The 14,855-nt window shown below is 41.9% G+C and overlaps 2 protein-coding genes across 3 annotated transcripts in view; both read left to right on the top strand.

Annotated features, from left to right (window-relative positions):
* The window catches only part of LOC306786308 (RNA-binding Raly-like protein), a 59,206-nt gene extending 50,886 nt beyond the window's left edge, over window positions 1–8,320 (top strand). Inside the window, exons 5-8 of one of the 2 annotated variants that reach the window (XM_079281045.1) lie at window positions 68–181; window positions 1,700–1,839; window positions 4,465–4,513; window positions 6,324–8,320. In XM_079281045.1, coding sequence (XP_079137171.1) covers window positions 68–181; window positions 1,700–1,839; window positions 4,465–4,500 — 290 coding nt within the window. In that variant the 3' untranslated portion in view covers window positions 4,501–4,513; window positions 6,324–8,320. Of the gene's footprint in view, window positions 1–67; window positions 182–1,699; window positions 1,840–4,464; window positions 4,514–6,318 lie in introns of both variants that reach the window. The other variant, XM_079281044.1, reaches the window with a different exon arrangement.
* Window positions 8,321–12,312: 3,992 nt separating this feature from the next.
* On the top strand, window positions 12,313–14,371 carry urahb (urate (5-hydroxyiso-) hydrolase b; the record flags this gene model as incomplete). The annotated part of the gene is made up of 3 exons (XM_079270642.1): window positions 12,313–12,446; window positions 12,762–12,897; window positions 14,248–14,371. 3 exons carry the CDS (start codon window positions 12,313–12,315, stop codon window positions 14,335–14,337), a joined length of 360 nt encoding a protein of 119 aa, XP_079126768.1. The 3' UTR covers window positions 14,338–14,371.
* Window positions 14,372–14,855: the final 484 nt, after the last annotated feature.

Genomic DNA, 14,855 nt, shown 5'->3' with positions numbered 1-14,855 from the left:
TCTCTCTCTCTCTCTCTCTCTCTCTCTCTCTCTCTCTCTCTCTCTCTCTCTCTCTCTCTCTCTGCAGTGAAGATGGCGGAGCTTCTTGCCATAAAGAGGGAGCTAACGGTGATCAAGGTCCAGATCGACGGCTTGTTGGACTGTGTGGACAAAATGGACAGACAGAGGAAGGACAGCTCAGGTAACTGGAGACAACAAGCAGGGACATGGACAACGGTCTCCAGGGTGAAAGTCTGTTTTTGTTGGACCCATCCCCCCCCTCCTCCTGCCCTTTGTGGGCTTTTTGCGGGTTTCTTTTTAGATTCCTGGTTCATGATTACGTGGCGTTACATACGACTTTATTTCGTGGGGTATGTTGAATTACAGCGCATTAGTACTCGTACACATAGCTACGAAATCTGTATGAGAACAGCCTACGACTGCTACGACAGTGACGGTAAAATATGTATTTTAAGAAGATTATAGTTTTACTTTGAGTTTGATGTTCACTTCCAGATTCATTAGAATTATTTATTTTGGTATTATTACTTTTAATTAGATGTCCAATAGAGTCAAAGATTGTTCATTCAGATATTTTATTAATACTTCTGACCTTATGTACTATTCTGTACATGAAAATCACACACATGGTTCTTTTATGTGTGGTGAGGTTTTATCGAAAAGTTTTCATTGATGAAAAAAGGATTATTAAAGGAATATTATATTCAGAACGACTGAACTCTGACCTGATGTTCACGAGAGAGAGAGAGAGAGAGGGAGAGAGGGAGAGAGGGAGACAGGGAGAGAGAGAGAGAGGGAGAGAGAGAGAGAGAGAGAGAGAGAGAGAGACAGGGAGAGAGAGAGAGAGGGAGAGAGAGTCGGTTTGTTTACCATCAGCTGTGATACGCTATCATTCTGCATCTGTGAGAAATGATTGAATGACAGAAGAGCTGCCTCCAGCGGAGCGTGGATTATGACAGGGAGGTAAACAGCGATAAACGCCGGCCTCATAACCTTTCATAAGCTCCCGTCAGCGCTCAGGAGTTATCTCCTCCTCAACCAACTCTCTCTCTCTCTCTCTCTCTCTCTCTCTGTGTGTGTGTGTGTGTGTGTGTGTGTAGGTTTTATTTCTCTACTTTGGAAGAAGAGAATTTGTGGAAACGATGAGGATTTCATCCAAAGTAGCACTTTAAGTCATTAGGGGGGTTTTCTCACTCAGGTAGCAACACGGTTTACTGGTTAGCGATGAACACAGCATATCAGGTTCATTATCTGGAACCCAGCAGGTATCCATTTGGCAGTTTGCACGTCGAGGACTTACAGACTGGTGGTGGAAGGAAGTATTCAGTGATACCACAGTGTACAAATACTGACCTGCAAGTAAAAGTCCTGCTTTCAAAATCTTACTTAAAGCTACTTTCATGTAGTGTTGATTCTGGCGCCCCCTGTGGACTAAAGTGGTGGTGTTTCTGAGGACCAGACTGCCTTTAGAAAACCTCTCACTTCACTGCACGACGAGTACTTTTACTGCGAATACTTTAAGTATGTTTTGCTGTTAATGTTTATTTACACGTTAGTAGGATTTTAGATGCAGAATGCTGAATGTACTCTTGTAACGTAGTATTTCTTTAAACTTTCATTTTGTGTGTGTGTGTGTGTGTGTGCGTGTGTGTGTGCGCGAGTGTGTGAGTGTGTGTGTGTGTGTGTGTGTGTGCGTCAGAGTGTCCTCAGGGCAGGGAGCCCAGTGTGTCGGAGTCTCCTCATCGAGGTTCAGTCAGCAGTCTGGAGAGAGAAAGTCCTGAACCAGGAGAGGCCAGCGAGGACGAGCCGCTGCACTACCAGCACTACTACCCCCACAGGGTAATTATACACACTACTACCCCCACTACTACCCCCACAGGGTAATTATACACACTACTACCCCCACAGGGTAATTATACACACTACTACCCCCACAGGGTAATTATACACACTACTACCCCCACAGGGTAATTATACACACTACTACCCCCACTACTACCCCCACAGGGTAATTATACACACTACTACCCCCACAGCTACCCCCACAGGGTAATTATACACACTACTACCCCCACTACTACCCCCACAGGGTAATTATACACACTACTACCCCCACAGGGTAATTATACACACTACTACCCCCACTACTACCCCCACAGGGTAATTATACACACTACTACCCCCACTACTACCCCCACAGGGTAATTATACACACTGCTACCCCCACTACTACCCCCACAGGGTAATTATACACACTACTACCCCCACAGGGTAATTATACACTCTACTACCCCCACAGGGTAATTATACACACTACTACCCCTACAGGGTAATTATACACTCTACTACCCCCACAGGGTAATTATACACACTACTACCCCCACAGGGTAATTATACACTCTACTACCCCCACAGGGTAATTATACACTCTACTACCCCCACAGGGTAATTATACACTCTACTACCCCCACAGGGTAATTATACACTCTACTACCCCTACAGGGTAATTATACACTCTACTACCCCTACAGGGTAATTATACACTCTACTACCCCTACAGGGTAATTATACACTCTACTACCCCCACAGGGTAATTATACACTCTACTACCCCTACAGGGTAATTATACACTCTACTACCCCTACAGGGTAATTATACACTCTACTACCCCCACAGCTACCCTCACAGGGTAATTATACACACTACTACCCCTACTGGGTAATTATACACTCTACTACCCCCACAGGGTAATTATACACACTACTACCCCCACAGGGTAATTATACACTCTACTACCCTCACAGGGTAATTATACACACTACTACCCCTACTGGGTAATTATACACTCTACTACCCCCACAGGGTAATTATACACACTACTACCCTCACAGGGTAATTATACACACTACTACCCCCACAGGGTAATTATACACTCTACTACCCCCACAGGGTAATTATACACACTACTACCCCCACAGGGTAATTATACACACTACTACCCCCACAGGGTAATTATACACTCTACTACCCCCACAGGGTAATTATACACTCTACTACCCCCACAGGGTAATTATACACACTACTACCCCCACACGGTAATTATACACACTACTACCCCCACAGGGTAATTATACACTCTACTACCCCCACAGGGTAATTATACACTCTACTACCCCCACAGGGTAATTATACACACTACTACCCCCACAGGGTAATTATACACACTACTACCCCCACAGGGTAATTATACACTCTACTACCCCCACAGGGTAATTATACACACTACTACCCCCACAGGGTAATTATACACTCGACTACTAATCTTCCAAGTAACAACCCTAACTACCCCCCCCTAGACAGGGTAAATAACTGCCCCTCTGCTTTGAGTTCCACTAGAAGGTGATGTAATACTGCCCTCTGGTGGATAATCTATTATTTACACCAACACCAGCTCAACACGGGGAACAAGCTGCTGTGAGTCTGTTAGTTTGTCTATAAAATTACCCAAATACATTAAAATACTGTAAAACAGCAAAACAACAACATTATTCAATCTAAAACCAGTAAAGTTGTGATAGAAAAGATGACTTTGATGATTAAATTATGGAAATGTTTCCTGAATAGATTTCTCTCAATCAAATGAACTGTTTCAACCAGACGAATGAAATGTGTTTTGGTAGATCAGATCAATAAAATGATTATTCTTATTATTCATAGTATTGTGGTTGATGTTGATCTAATGTTAGGGGATGGCCTGTTTAATTCAAAACAGTAAAAGTCTCGTTGCTCCACACAGACGAGGACGATGTGTTCACTGTCTGTTTTTTAACTCAGCGCCTGAAGCAGATCAGTCGATGGTGCGTTCAATGTCTCCGTTTCTTTACAGGGAAACGTAATGATATAAAATTAGCCTGCAGCCTTCATACCTGCCTCATTAAAGTGAGCGGAGGCAGAGAACAGACCGTCCTTTAATCTGCTGCACTGTTCCTCTGACAGGAAGAAGTGTGTGTGTGTGTGTGTGTGTAATTACAGTGTGTGTGTGTGTGTGTGTGATTACAGTGGGTGTGTGTGTGTGTGTGTGTGTGATTACAGTGTGTGTGTGTGTGTGATTACAGTGGGTGTGTGTGTGTGTGTGTGTGTGTGTGTGTGTGATTACAGTGGGTGTGTGTGTGTGTGTGTGTGTGTGATTACAGTGGGTGTGTGTGTGTGTGTGATTACAGTGGGTGGGTGTGTGTGTGTGTGTGTGTGTGTGTGTGTGTGTGTGTGTGATTACAGTGGGTGGATGTGTGATAAAGTGTTTGTAAGAACAGGAAATCTTTTGTGGGCTGATGCCTTGAAGATATATGTGTCTGCTCAGCAAGTGAAGATGAAGAAGACGAAGATGATGAGGAAGAGGAAGGCTGTGTTAATGAGGGCTAATTGTAGAGTGTGTTTGACGGACCCCGACTTCCTGTTTGTTTCCAGATAAAGCAGCATCAGCATCTGGAGGACGATCTGTGATTCTGCAGCTCAGGTCTGAACTCTCTCTCTGAGACCAACTTTAACAAAAGAACTGAACCAACACAGTGTTATTCACGGTGTTATTCACGGTGTTATTCACAGTGTTATTCACTGTGTTATTCACGGTCTTATTCACGGTGTTATTCACGGTGTAATTCGCGGTGTTATTCGCGGTCTTATTCGCGGTGTTATTCACGGTCTTATTCGCGGTGTTATTCGCGGTCTTATTCGCGGTGTTATTCGCGGTGTTATTCGCGGTGTTATTCGCGGTCTTATTCGCGGTGTTATTCGCGGTGTTATTCGCGGTGTTATTCGCGGTGTTATTCGCGGTGTTATTCGCGGTGTTATTCGCGGTCTTATTCGCGGTGTTATTCGCGGTGTTATTCGCGGTGTTATTCGCGGCGTTATTCGCGGCGTTATTCGCGGCGTTATTCGCGGCCTTATTCGCGGCCTTATTCGCGGTGTTATTCGCGGTGTTATTCGCGGTGTTATTCGCGGTCTTATTCGCGGTGTTATTCGCGGCGTTATTCGCGGCGTTATTCGCGGCGTTATTCGCGGCGTTATTCGCGGCCTTATTCGCGGTCTTATTCGCGGTTTTATTCGCGGTGTTATTCGCGGTCTTACTCACGGTGTTATTCACGGTGTTATTCACGGTGTTATTCACGGTCTTATTCACGGTGTTACTCACGGTCTTACTCACGGTGTTACTCACGGTGTTATTCACGGTCTTATTCACGGTGTTATTCACGGTCTTACTCACGGTGTTATTCGCGGTGTTATTCGCGGCGTTATTCGCGGCCTTATTCGCGGTCTTATTCACGGTGTTATTCACGGTGTTATTCACGGTGTTATTCACGGTCTTATTCACGGTCTTATTCACGGTGTTATTCACGGTGTTACTCACGGTGTTATTCACGGTGTTATTCACGGTGTTATTCACGGTCTTATTCACGGTGTTATTCACGGTGTTATTCACGGTGTTATTCACGGTGTTATTCACGGTGTTATTCACGGTGTTATTCACGGTCTTACTCACGGTGTTATTCACGGTCTTATTCACGGTCTTATTCACGGTCTTATTCACGGTCTTATTCACGGTGTTATTCACGGTCTTATTCACGGTGTTATTCACGGTGTTATTCACGGTGTTATTCACGGTCTTATTCACGGTCTTATTCACGGTCTTATTCACGGTGTTATTCACGGTGTTATTCACGGTGTTATTCACGGTGTTATTCACGGTGTTATTCACGGTGTTATTCACGGTCTTATTCACGGTCTTATTCACGGTGTTATTCACGGTGTTATTCACGGTGTTATTCACGGTGTTATTCACGGTGTTATTCACGGTGTTATTCACGGTCTTATTCACGGTGTCATTCACGGTCTTATTCACGGTCTTATTCACGGTCTTATTCACGGTGTTATTCACGGTGTTATTCACGGTGTTATTCACGGTCTTATTCACGGTCTTATTCACGGTCTTATTCACGGTGTTATTCACGGTCTTATTCACGGTCTTATTCACGGTGTTATTCACGGTCTTATTCACGGTCTTATTCACGGTGTTATTCACGGTGTTATTCTGTCGCTCCGTCTTTCTTCATTGAACAAATCCTCATACAACTTCATTAAGCTGGAAGAATACTACGTATCATCAGATTTACCTGACTCAGGTAGATATTAGAAATATAACAACACCTACTGGCCACTGATATGAGGACTCTGACCTGATTGCCTGTCTGGTTCATTTCCATATTAGCGGTGTTTGTATCGATAGACGTCTTGTTTCAGGCTCCTCTCTTGTTTTCCTTACAGAACAGAAGCTGTGATTACTGACAGCTGGGATGGAAGATGCTCCATTGAGGTGTTGGCAACATGAGCTGCGTGGGACTGGCTCTTCTCCACCTCTCAATCCGCCTCTTTCTTCTCCACCTCTCAATCCGCCTCTTTCTTCTCCACCTCTCAATCCGCCTCTTATCTGTCTGTCGCTTTGAGTTCATCAGCTGAACCAACTCCCGTTCTGGTTTCCAGTCCCCAATTACCACAAAGTTCCCCGTTGTCCCCGAGACGTCGCGGCTCTGGGGCTCCGTGGTAACATAACGACATAACGTCTGCGATCACTAATTGTCTAAAGCACTCTCCCGGTAACGTTTTCAGAGGATTTCCTAAAATTAAAGGCAACCGTTGATTTCAACGGTGATTTCAGAAAGTTGTAAAAATGTACTTTCAGATACTTTCTGCAGATAAATAATACACAACAGTCAACAATGTAATCGATTTGATTTTAAATGAATAGTGTGCATACAGAAAGCATAATTCACGAGACATCTTTGTTATTCTTTTATTATATTATTGAAAGAACTACATTGTCTGTACTCAGAGACGTGTCCCCTTATTCGCCCTGTTTATTGCCCTGACCGTGCTCCACGGTGGGACTCGCCTCTGATTCATTCATAGGACCAGTGTGGCAGCAGCTGGCAGCTCGTCATCCCGTTTATTTTCATCAGGTGTGTTGTGTGTAACCAGATGTGAACAGGACGGGATAATGGTTCTGCGTTAAAGGCGCAGTGAGCACAGCTTTATGGCTCCGTGGTGATAAAGTCTTAAGCAAAGTCTTGACAATTTCCTGAGACTGAGATTAGCTCTGAATAACAACGACATATTAAGAGGAAGACGTACAGCTGGCAATTGCCACTGCTTCAGGTTAGCAACACCGTTCATGTGAACCCACTGATGTGTGTTGATTGAACTGAATCAATTAGTTTAGCTGCTACACACTCACTTTTTGCAGATGAAACACTTTGGTTACCTAATAATTGTGTTCAGCAACTTAAACGTGACACCAAAACACGGAAGAGGCTCTCGTCTCAGCATCGTTTTTATTACATGACTATTCCGGTACAAACAATGAGCCGCCGGTGTGGCGGATAGCCTTTCCGTGATTTACCAAATGGAAATTCTACCCAAATTTGGCACTTGAGGGGCGTTCATTTCAGACCCTGGCAGTTTGTTACGTGTAAGCGAACGGGTCAGTTTAGCAGCAGCTGTTGGTTTAAGTTAACTAATGGGACAGAGATAATTGGTTGAGGTTATTCTGTAATCTGTACAATGGTGCAATTTTTGGCCACGGAATCTACGGCATCCATTCCCTGTGCACGCCCATCCATCACTGAGATGTTCTGTTGTCTTGGCGAGTATCGGCCAGACATTTGGTGTCATTATCTGTGTTACCCGCACCATGCCGCCCCTCCTCTATCTGATTGTTCACACCATGTCTGTGCACCTCAATGATCTGATGTCATACTACTTCCTGTTGATAGTCATGCCGCCTCCGTCATATTATATCTTCCATTATGTTTGTTTCACCAGATTTGAAGTGACTGGTTTTACGGAGAGCAAAGCCAACAAACTGTTGTCAAGTCAAAGAGATTGATGAAGACTTTAGTTACAGCTGGATAACTGAATATGTTTGAACCCCTCATGTACAAATATTTGTTGGTTTAAAAGAAGAAGAAAAAAACGACACTTGAAAACATGTGTGTGTACATTAGTGGCTCTTTGTACTTAAACGTCTCAGACTTGAAACATGTTGCTAGAAATGTCTTAATAAGGAATCCTGTCAATCATTTCTGAAACCCTTCTGTGGCTTCACTGCTTCGTTGCTGCTTTTGTGTTTTGTCCTCAGTGCTGAATGTATTCCAGTGTGGAAGTAGTAAAAGTATTTTTCATAAAATACATGTGTGCACTTTGTGTGTGCAACGATAATATTATTCTGTATGAATGTGTTTAGTAATTAATGGTTTAATTCAGTAGTTCTTCTTCTTCTCCCCTCTTTTAAAGGGTGGAACAAAGGTCAGGTCTGGAGGAATTTAGTGTCTTGTTTGTTGGTTTGTTTGTTGGTTTGTTTGTTTGTTTGTTTGTTTGTAGGCAGAATTACAGAAAAACGGCCCAATTTCCTTGAAGCATGATGTTGATGATGATGGTGTAGCATGGACCACAGAAGAACTCTTTACATTTAGGAGCCGATCCTCCAGAACAAATGTTCACTGTGGTCCACTGACATATAACACATGATGAATATGAATTGCATTATAAAATACATTACAATGCAGAACCAGTCAACACTGTACATAAGTAGAATATTATATAAAATGCATATACAGGTGATATTTAAAAGAATGAGAATTATATATATATATATATATATATATATATATATATATATATATATATATATATATATATATATATATATATATATGTAGATGATGTACAAGACAATTTAACAACTCGTATGAAGTGAAACACAAATATTAAAAACTGGCATACAGTTAAACCTCTGAACAGGCCGAACAACAGCCTCCAACATGTGACGGGCTCTTCCATCTCCATCGCACGTTCACCAAATTCAATGAAATTGAAGACGGTAGTTGTTCCGTAATCCAGCTGATAAACAGACAAACAAACCATAAACATATTGCGGAGATAATAAAGCAACAATGAAGCTACTATAAAAAGTTCAATCACATGACAACACTGTAATTAAAGAAGAGCTTTCCACTCAGGCTGAACATTCTATTATATTGTCTGTTTTGATTGAATCAGTGGATCACATGCTGACTGCACTCTCTCAGTAAGTGTTATTGATTCATTAGAGCCAGAACAACCTTTGACACAGGTCTGTTTGCGCAGTGCATGCTGGGTAAGTGGCATTTGAGCAGTGGGCGTGCACAGCGATGGTACAACTGGTTGCACTGGCTTATTTTGGGAAGTGAACCCTGCTGCAGCAGAGAGGCTGCTCACACAGAGGTAAGGCTGATTTCACAGCAAACTACACTGACACAATACTGCGTTTTCATTTCATGAATACTGACAAAGTATCACCAGTGTGACATGTTCACAGCATGTTTAGTCCACGGATTGTTCAGCCAGGATCAACATCTAAGCGTCAACTCTTCATCTTTGTGCTGCTTTCTCTTGTGGTCTCTTGTTTTGCACAAAAACACAACATTTTAAGAATAAATATCTCTTCTTCCTCTGATGTTCTTCGAAATAGAATATAAGGAAATGCCAGACTCACATTCACATGACAGATTGATAACTCGGGATCATGAGATTTTGGGAAAAACACAGCGAGAGTCAAGGGTCAAGTGGATGAAAGTGCTTTGACTAGTTTGTTTAGCGCAGAGCTTCAATCTGCTGGTTCACTGTTGATCGTTTCAAATAAATGACTTGAAATATATTAAACAAATTCCTGCGACATGATTCAAATATGTGTAAAAAACAAAATCTGAACTAATTTAATTCTAATTTCAACAGTAATTTGGAAAATATTATCTGATGCTTTTCTGTCGTGTTTTTACTGGGAAGTTGATTTCCTGATTGACAAAATGTAAATACCGGTTAAATATTAGCAGAAAATACAGAACACATGAAGGTTGCATAACACAAATAATACGATTAAAGGACAATTAAGCTACAAACTAATCAAAATCTATGGGGGAAAAGTATATTGTTCATGACGTCACATGACGAACACGGAAGAAAAAATAAGAAAGTCATTCATCCAGGCTGTGTTTCGGTGATTGAGGCTGCTTTGGGGGCTTTATTTCGGGCCAGGCAGGTAGCCTGACTCCCTCTACGCCTCTGGTACTCATTATGAATACCAGGGGCACGAGAAAAGACTTAGAACATTTTGTTTAAATAAATTCCTCCAGGGCCAGTGTGCTGTGAATTCAGTCCGCTTTTGAGGCTCTTACAGGCGGACAGGTTTGCAGCAAGGACCCGCTGTCTCCCCTCTGGAGCTCGATAGTGGTCCCCTGGCGCCCTCCTGTGGAGAAAGTTAGGTTCAAAAGACACTTCGAGAAAACACTTAAAAATACATATATATATATTAGGGGTGTAACGGTACGCGTATTCGTATTGAACCGTTCGGTACGAGGCTCATGGTTCGGTACACATGACGAACCGAACAATACGTTTGAAAAACCTTTATTTAAGCAGGTAGTCCCATTGAGATTAAAATCTCTTTTGCAAGATGTAAGTAACAATACTACATAACATGAAGGAGCAGTTCTTGTTTTTTAAGCTTATGTGTTGCTAAGAAGACACCCCAGAAGACGAGTCACTCAGGTATAGTTCCATCATTGTTCAAAGTCAAAGAATAACTTCATGATGTTAGTTGTAATGAATAAATATATTTTAAAATCAAGTACATTTCTCTGCATTTATAGTTTTCTACTGTACCGAACCGTACCGAACCGTGGCTCCACTGTATCGTACCCAACCGTGAGTTTTGTGAACCGTTACACCCCTAATATATATATATATATGAAAAAAATAAATGAAATGAAAATCTATGAAATGAAAATCTATGAAATGAAAATCTATGGGGAAAAAGTATATTGTTGGGCCTCATGACGTCACGTGACGGACACGGAAGTTGTGTTTTCTCACTGGATTTCGGGAGGCGTGACGACTGTCACGTACGTTCGTGCACCAGTCAGGATTTTTCTATTTTTGAATCAAAATGTGATGACCGTTGGTGGATTCTTGGTTGTTTCTCAATCAAATCTGATCAACTCAGACCCTCACAGTCCTGATGAAGCAGGTTTTTTTGCCGTTAAACTCGGCTAAACTTAAACCTAAAGATACTTTATTTTGATTTTGATTGCTGCCGTGTAGCATGAATATTTAAAGCTGCAGTATGTATGACCTGGCGCCATCTAGCGGTGAGGTTGCATATTGCAACCAACAGAAACTTGTGTAGGAACTGAACTACGGCAGCCGACGTGAAAACGTGAAAATGCAAATGGCCCCATCTAGAGTCAGTGTGTAGTTTGTCCTTTCAGGGCTACTGTAGAAAAACATGGCGGACTCCCTCTCCGTATGTCGATATAAACGGCTCAATCTAAGGTCACGAAAACACAAGGATTCTTCTATTCAGGTGATTATAAATTAAAGAAAGCATATGTAATAATATTTTATTCGATTTCTGCCAATAAAACTCCCTTAATGCTTGACATTCTACATTTATTGTTATGGAGAAGAACTTTAAATTATGATTTAAAACACACTTTAATCATTTATGAGTCAGTAATTGTTATATATTGTTCCGTATTGTGGTGTCATGAAGCCCAGTTGAGACTGCCAATATAACTCAAGGTCCAACAGGTAAAGCTGTCCTCACCTGTCTCCTCACCTGTCCCCACCTGTCTCCTCACCTGTCCTCACCTGGGTACCTCACCTGTCTCCCCACCTGTCTCCTCACCTGGGTCCCCACCTGTCCTCACCTGTCTCCTCACCTGGGTCCCCACCTGTCTCCTCACCTGTCTCCTCACCTGTCCTCACCTGTCTCCTCACCTGGGTCCCCACCTGTCTCCTCACCTGTCTCCTCACCTGTCCTCACCTGTCTCCTCACCTGTCCTCACCTGTCTCCTCACCTGGGTCCCCACCTGTCTCCTCACCTGTCTCCTCACCTGTCCTCACCTGTCTCCTCACCTGTCCCCACCTGTCTCCTCACCTGTCCTCACCTGTCTCCTCACCTGTCTCCTCACCTGTCCTCACCTGGGTCCCCACCTCACCTGTCTCCTCACCTGTCTCCTCACCTGTCTCCTCACCTGTCCTCACCTGGGTCCTCACCTGTCTCCTCACCTGTCCTCACCTGTCCTCACCTGTCTCCTCACCTGTCCTCACCTGGGTCCTCACCTCCTCACCTGTCTCCTCACCTGTCCTCACCTGGGTCCTCACCTGTCTCCTCACCTGTCTCCCCACCTGTCTCCTCACCTGTCCTCACCTGTCCTGCAGACCATGGCGGCAGCAGAGTCCAGCCCTCTGACCACTCACGTGCTGAACACCGGTGACGGCGTCCCGGCAGCCCGGATGTCCCTCAGCCTGCACCGGCTCGACGCCAAGCTGATGATCTGGAGCATGCTGAGTGTCGGGTAGGTCGGGGTTCGAACCCGCGGACAAAATACTTCACTGCAGTAAAACTTTGAACGAATAGATATCACCGTGAAACTTCACCTGTTGATTACTTTCATAAATGTTTTTGCATTACAAGTTTTCTGACACGTTATCGTTAAATATGCAAATGAGGGATTATCTAACGGTAACTTTTGGTGAATTTAGTAGAAATCTACAGACACAAACAGACAAAGTAGTAAAATAAATGTTTTATTTCCACGAGTCTGAAAGAAGACCAAAATCACCAAAAACATTGTTTTTATGGGTTTTCTCTCCTTCGTGATCTTCTTTAGGACAACAGATGAAGATGGCCGCTGCTCAGGACTCATCGCACGAGGAGCGTTCGGCCCCGGAATGTACAAGCTCCGCTTTGAGACGGGTTCGTTCTGGGAGAGTCTGGGCCAGAACTCCTTCTACCCGTATGTGGAGGTGAGCTTCGGGATGCTGCGTTGGTCTTCTATCACCAGATCAACACACACATTTCATTTCAGGCGCTCGTCCTTAAAATGATCATATTTTAATACTCGCAGGCAGTTTAACAGCAACAGGTTGTCTCTCTCGGGGCTCGTTGTTGTTGTTTTATATATTTAGATGATTATAAAAGTGTTTATGTGATAAACATTATGTAAGTTATTTCAGTTGTAGAAAGGCCTAGGACTTGTCTCAGTGTTTATTTCTTTCTACTCCTTCTGGAACATATAATATTTATTTATTTAGTTTTTTTAGAAATTGCTGGATATGTTTACTGTTAATTTTATAGTTCATTTTTATTATTATTTGTAAGAAGTTTGAAATAAATCTAATCTGTTCTGTCTGCAAGTAGCTGCCACTGCAAATATATAACATTTATATTTATATATAATAATATTGCAGTCATCAGATAATAACAGTCTGGTTTAACCAGACTGGTTTGTTCATTAATTAGAAGAACAGGTGCTTTAAAGGAAGTTTTTATACATATTTGTTATAGTTATATGTCAATATTGTTTATTTTTATCCTTAAAAGTCATAAATTATTGCAGACATATCACGGGAAAAGTAGACTTTTTTTTTTTTTTACAGATTTCGCTTTCTGCGGATGTCAGCACTTCTTTCCTGTAAGGAGTCCTGCAGGTTTAAGAAAACACTTTAGATGTTACCAGTTTATCACCACAAGGTGTCGCCAAATCAGACAAATCAGACAAATCAGACAATCCTCATGGTTAAGAATTAAACGGACAGTTCAGCCCCAAATCCAAATAAATACATAAAATGGCACAAATAGCACTCAAGTAAGAGCAAAGAAATATGTCTGTCTTTGATTTTGGGGTGAACTGTCCCTTTAAGAACGGTTTAGTTGTCAACAGTTTAAACGACAGTAACGTGTTGTCATCATGATGAATAACAACATGGATTTATTTCTGCAGATTTTCATTTAGAACTAAAGACAATTTATTATTTGTCAATGCACAAAATCCACAATGTAAATGTTATTGTTAAAAAATTGTATCAAACAAACACGAGACTTTTACACAAGAGACCGGCATTCGTTTGCATCATAAAGTGTTATTGATGTTGTTTAAGTGTTTCCTGTACTTATGTTAAGTTGTTTACATTTATCGTAGTTTACATACTTATTCAAAACCCAACGAGGATGTTTTATCTCAACTTATATACGTGTTATTCTTTGTAGATATCTGTTTGTATTTATTGAGCGTTTCTGTGTGTGTGTGGTGTGTGTGTGTGTGTGTGTGTGTGTGCGGTGTGTGTGTGTGTGTGTGCGCGCGTGTGTGTTTCCAGGTTGTGTTTAGCATCACTGAGCCGGAGCAGAGGTTCCACCTCCCTCTGCTGATGAGCCGCTTCTCCTACAGCACCTACAGAGGGAGCTGAGAGTATTTTAAACCTCACTGATATTAAAAGTTTTACACAATCTGTCGAATATAAGCAGCTGAAAATACAGCTGTAATGATTGGTTAATTCGATTTTTAAATTTTAGATTTGTTTTAATAATTATCTTAAGATTTTTGTTTCTCTCAGAAATGCCAAACATTAGCTGGTTTCAGCTTCTTCGTTGTCTTGTATGATCGTAAATTAAAGATCTCAGGGTTTGGACTGTTGATCGGACTAAACATCTGAAGACCTTGCGATAAGATGTAGGATGTAGGATTATTTAACTGTCATTTAGGTGCATTTCATAATTTTGAGTTATGTATAAGAATAATTTACGTTTTAATCCATTATTTTTATAATATTGAGAATGAAAATAATTTCAATATGATAAGATTGTCCTGTCTTTTTTGTATTCTTTATTTTTGTCTTACTTAGCCTATATTTACTTGTATTTCTTCTCACAAACTGAAACATGTATTTTTAATAATTTAAATGTATTGTTCAACTGTCAAAATATG

The sequence above is a fragment of the Melanostigma gelatinosum genome (assembly GCF_949748355.1).
Source record: "Melanostigma gelatinosum genome assembly, chromosome: 1".
NCBI lineage: Eukaryota > Metazoa > Chordata > Actinopteri > Perciformes > Zoarcidae > Melanostigma > Melanostigma gelatinosum.
This window is presented reverse-complemented; position numbering and strand designations above follow the sequence as displayed.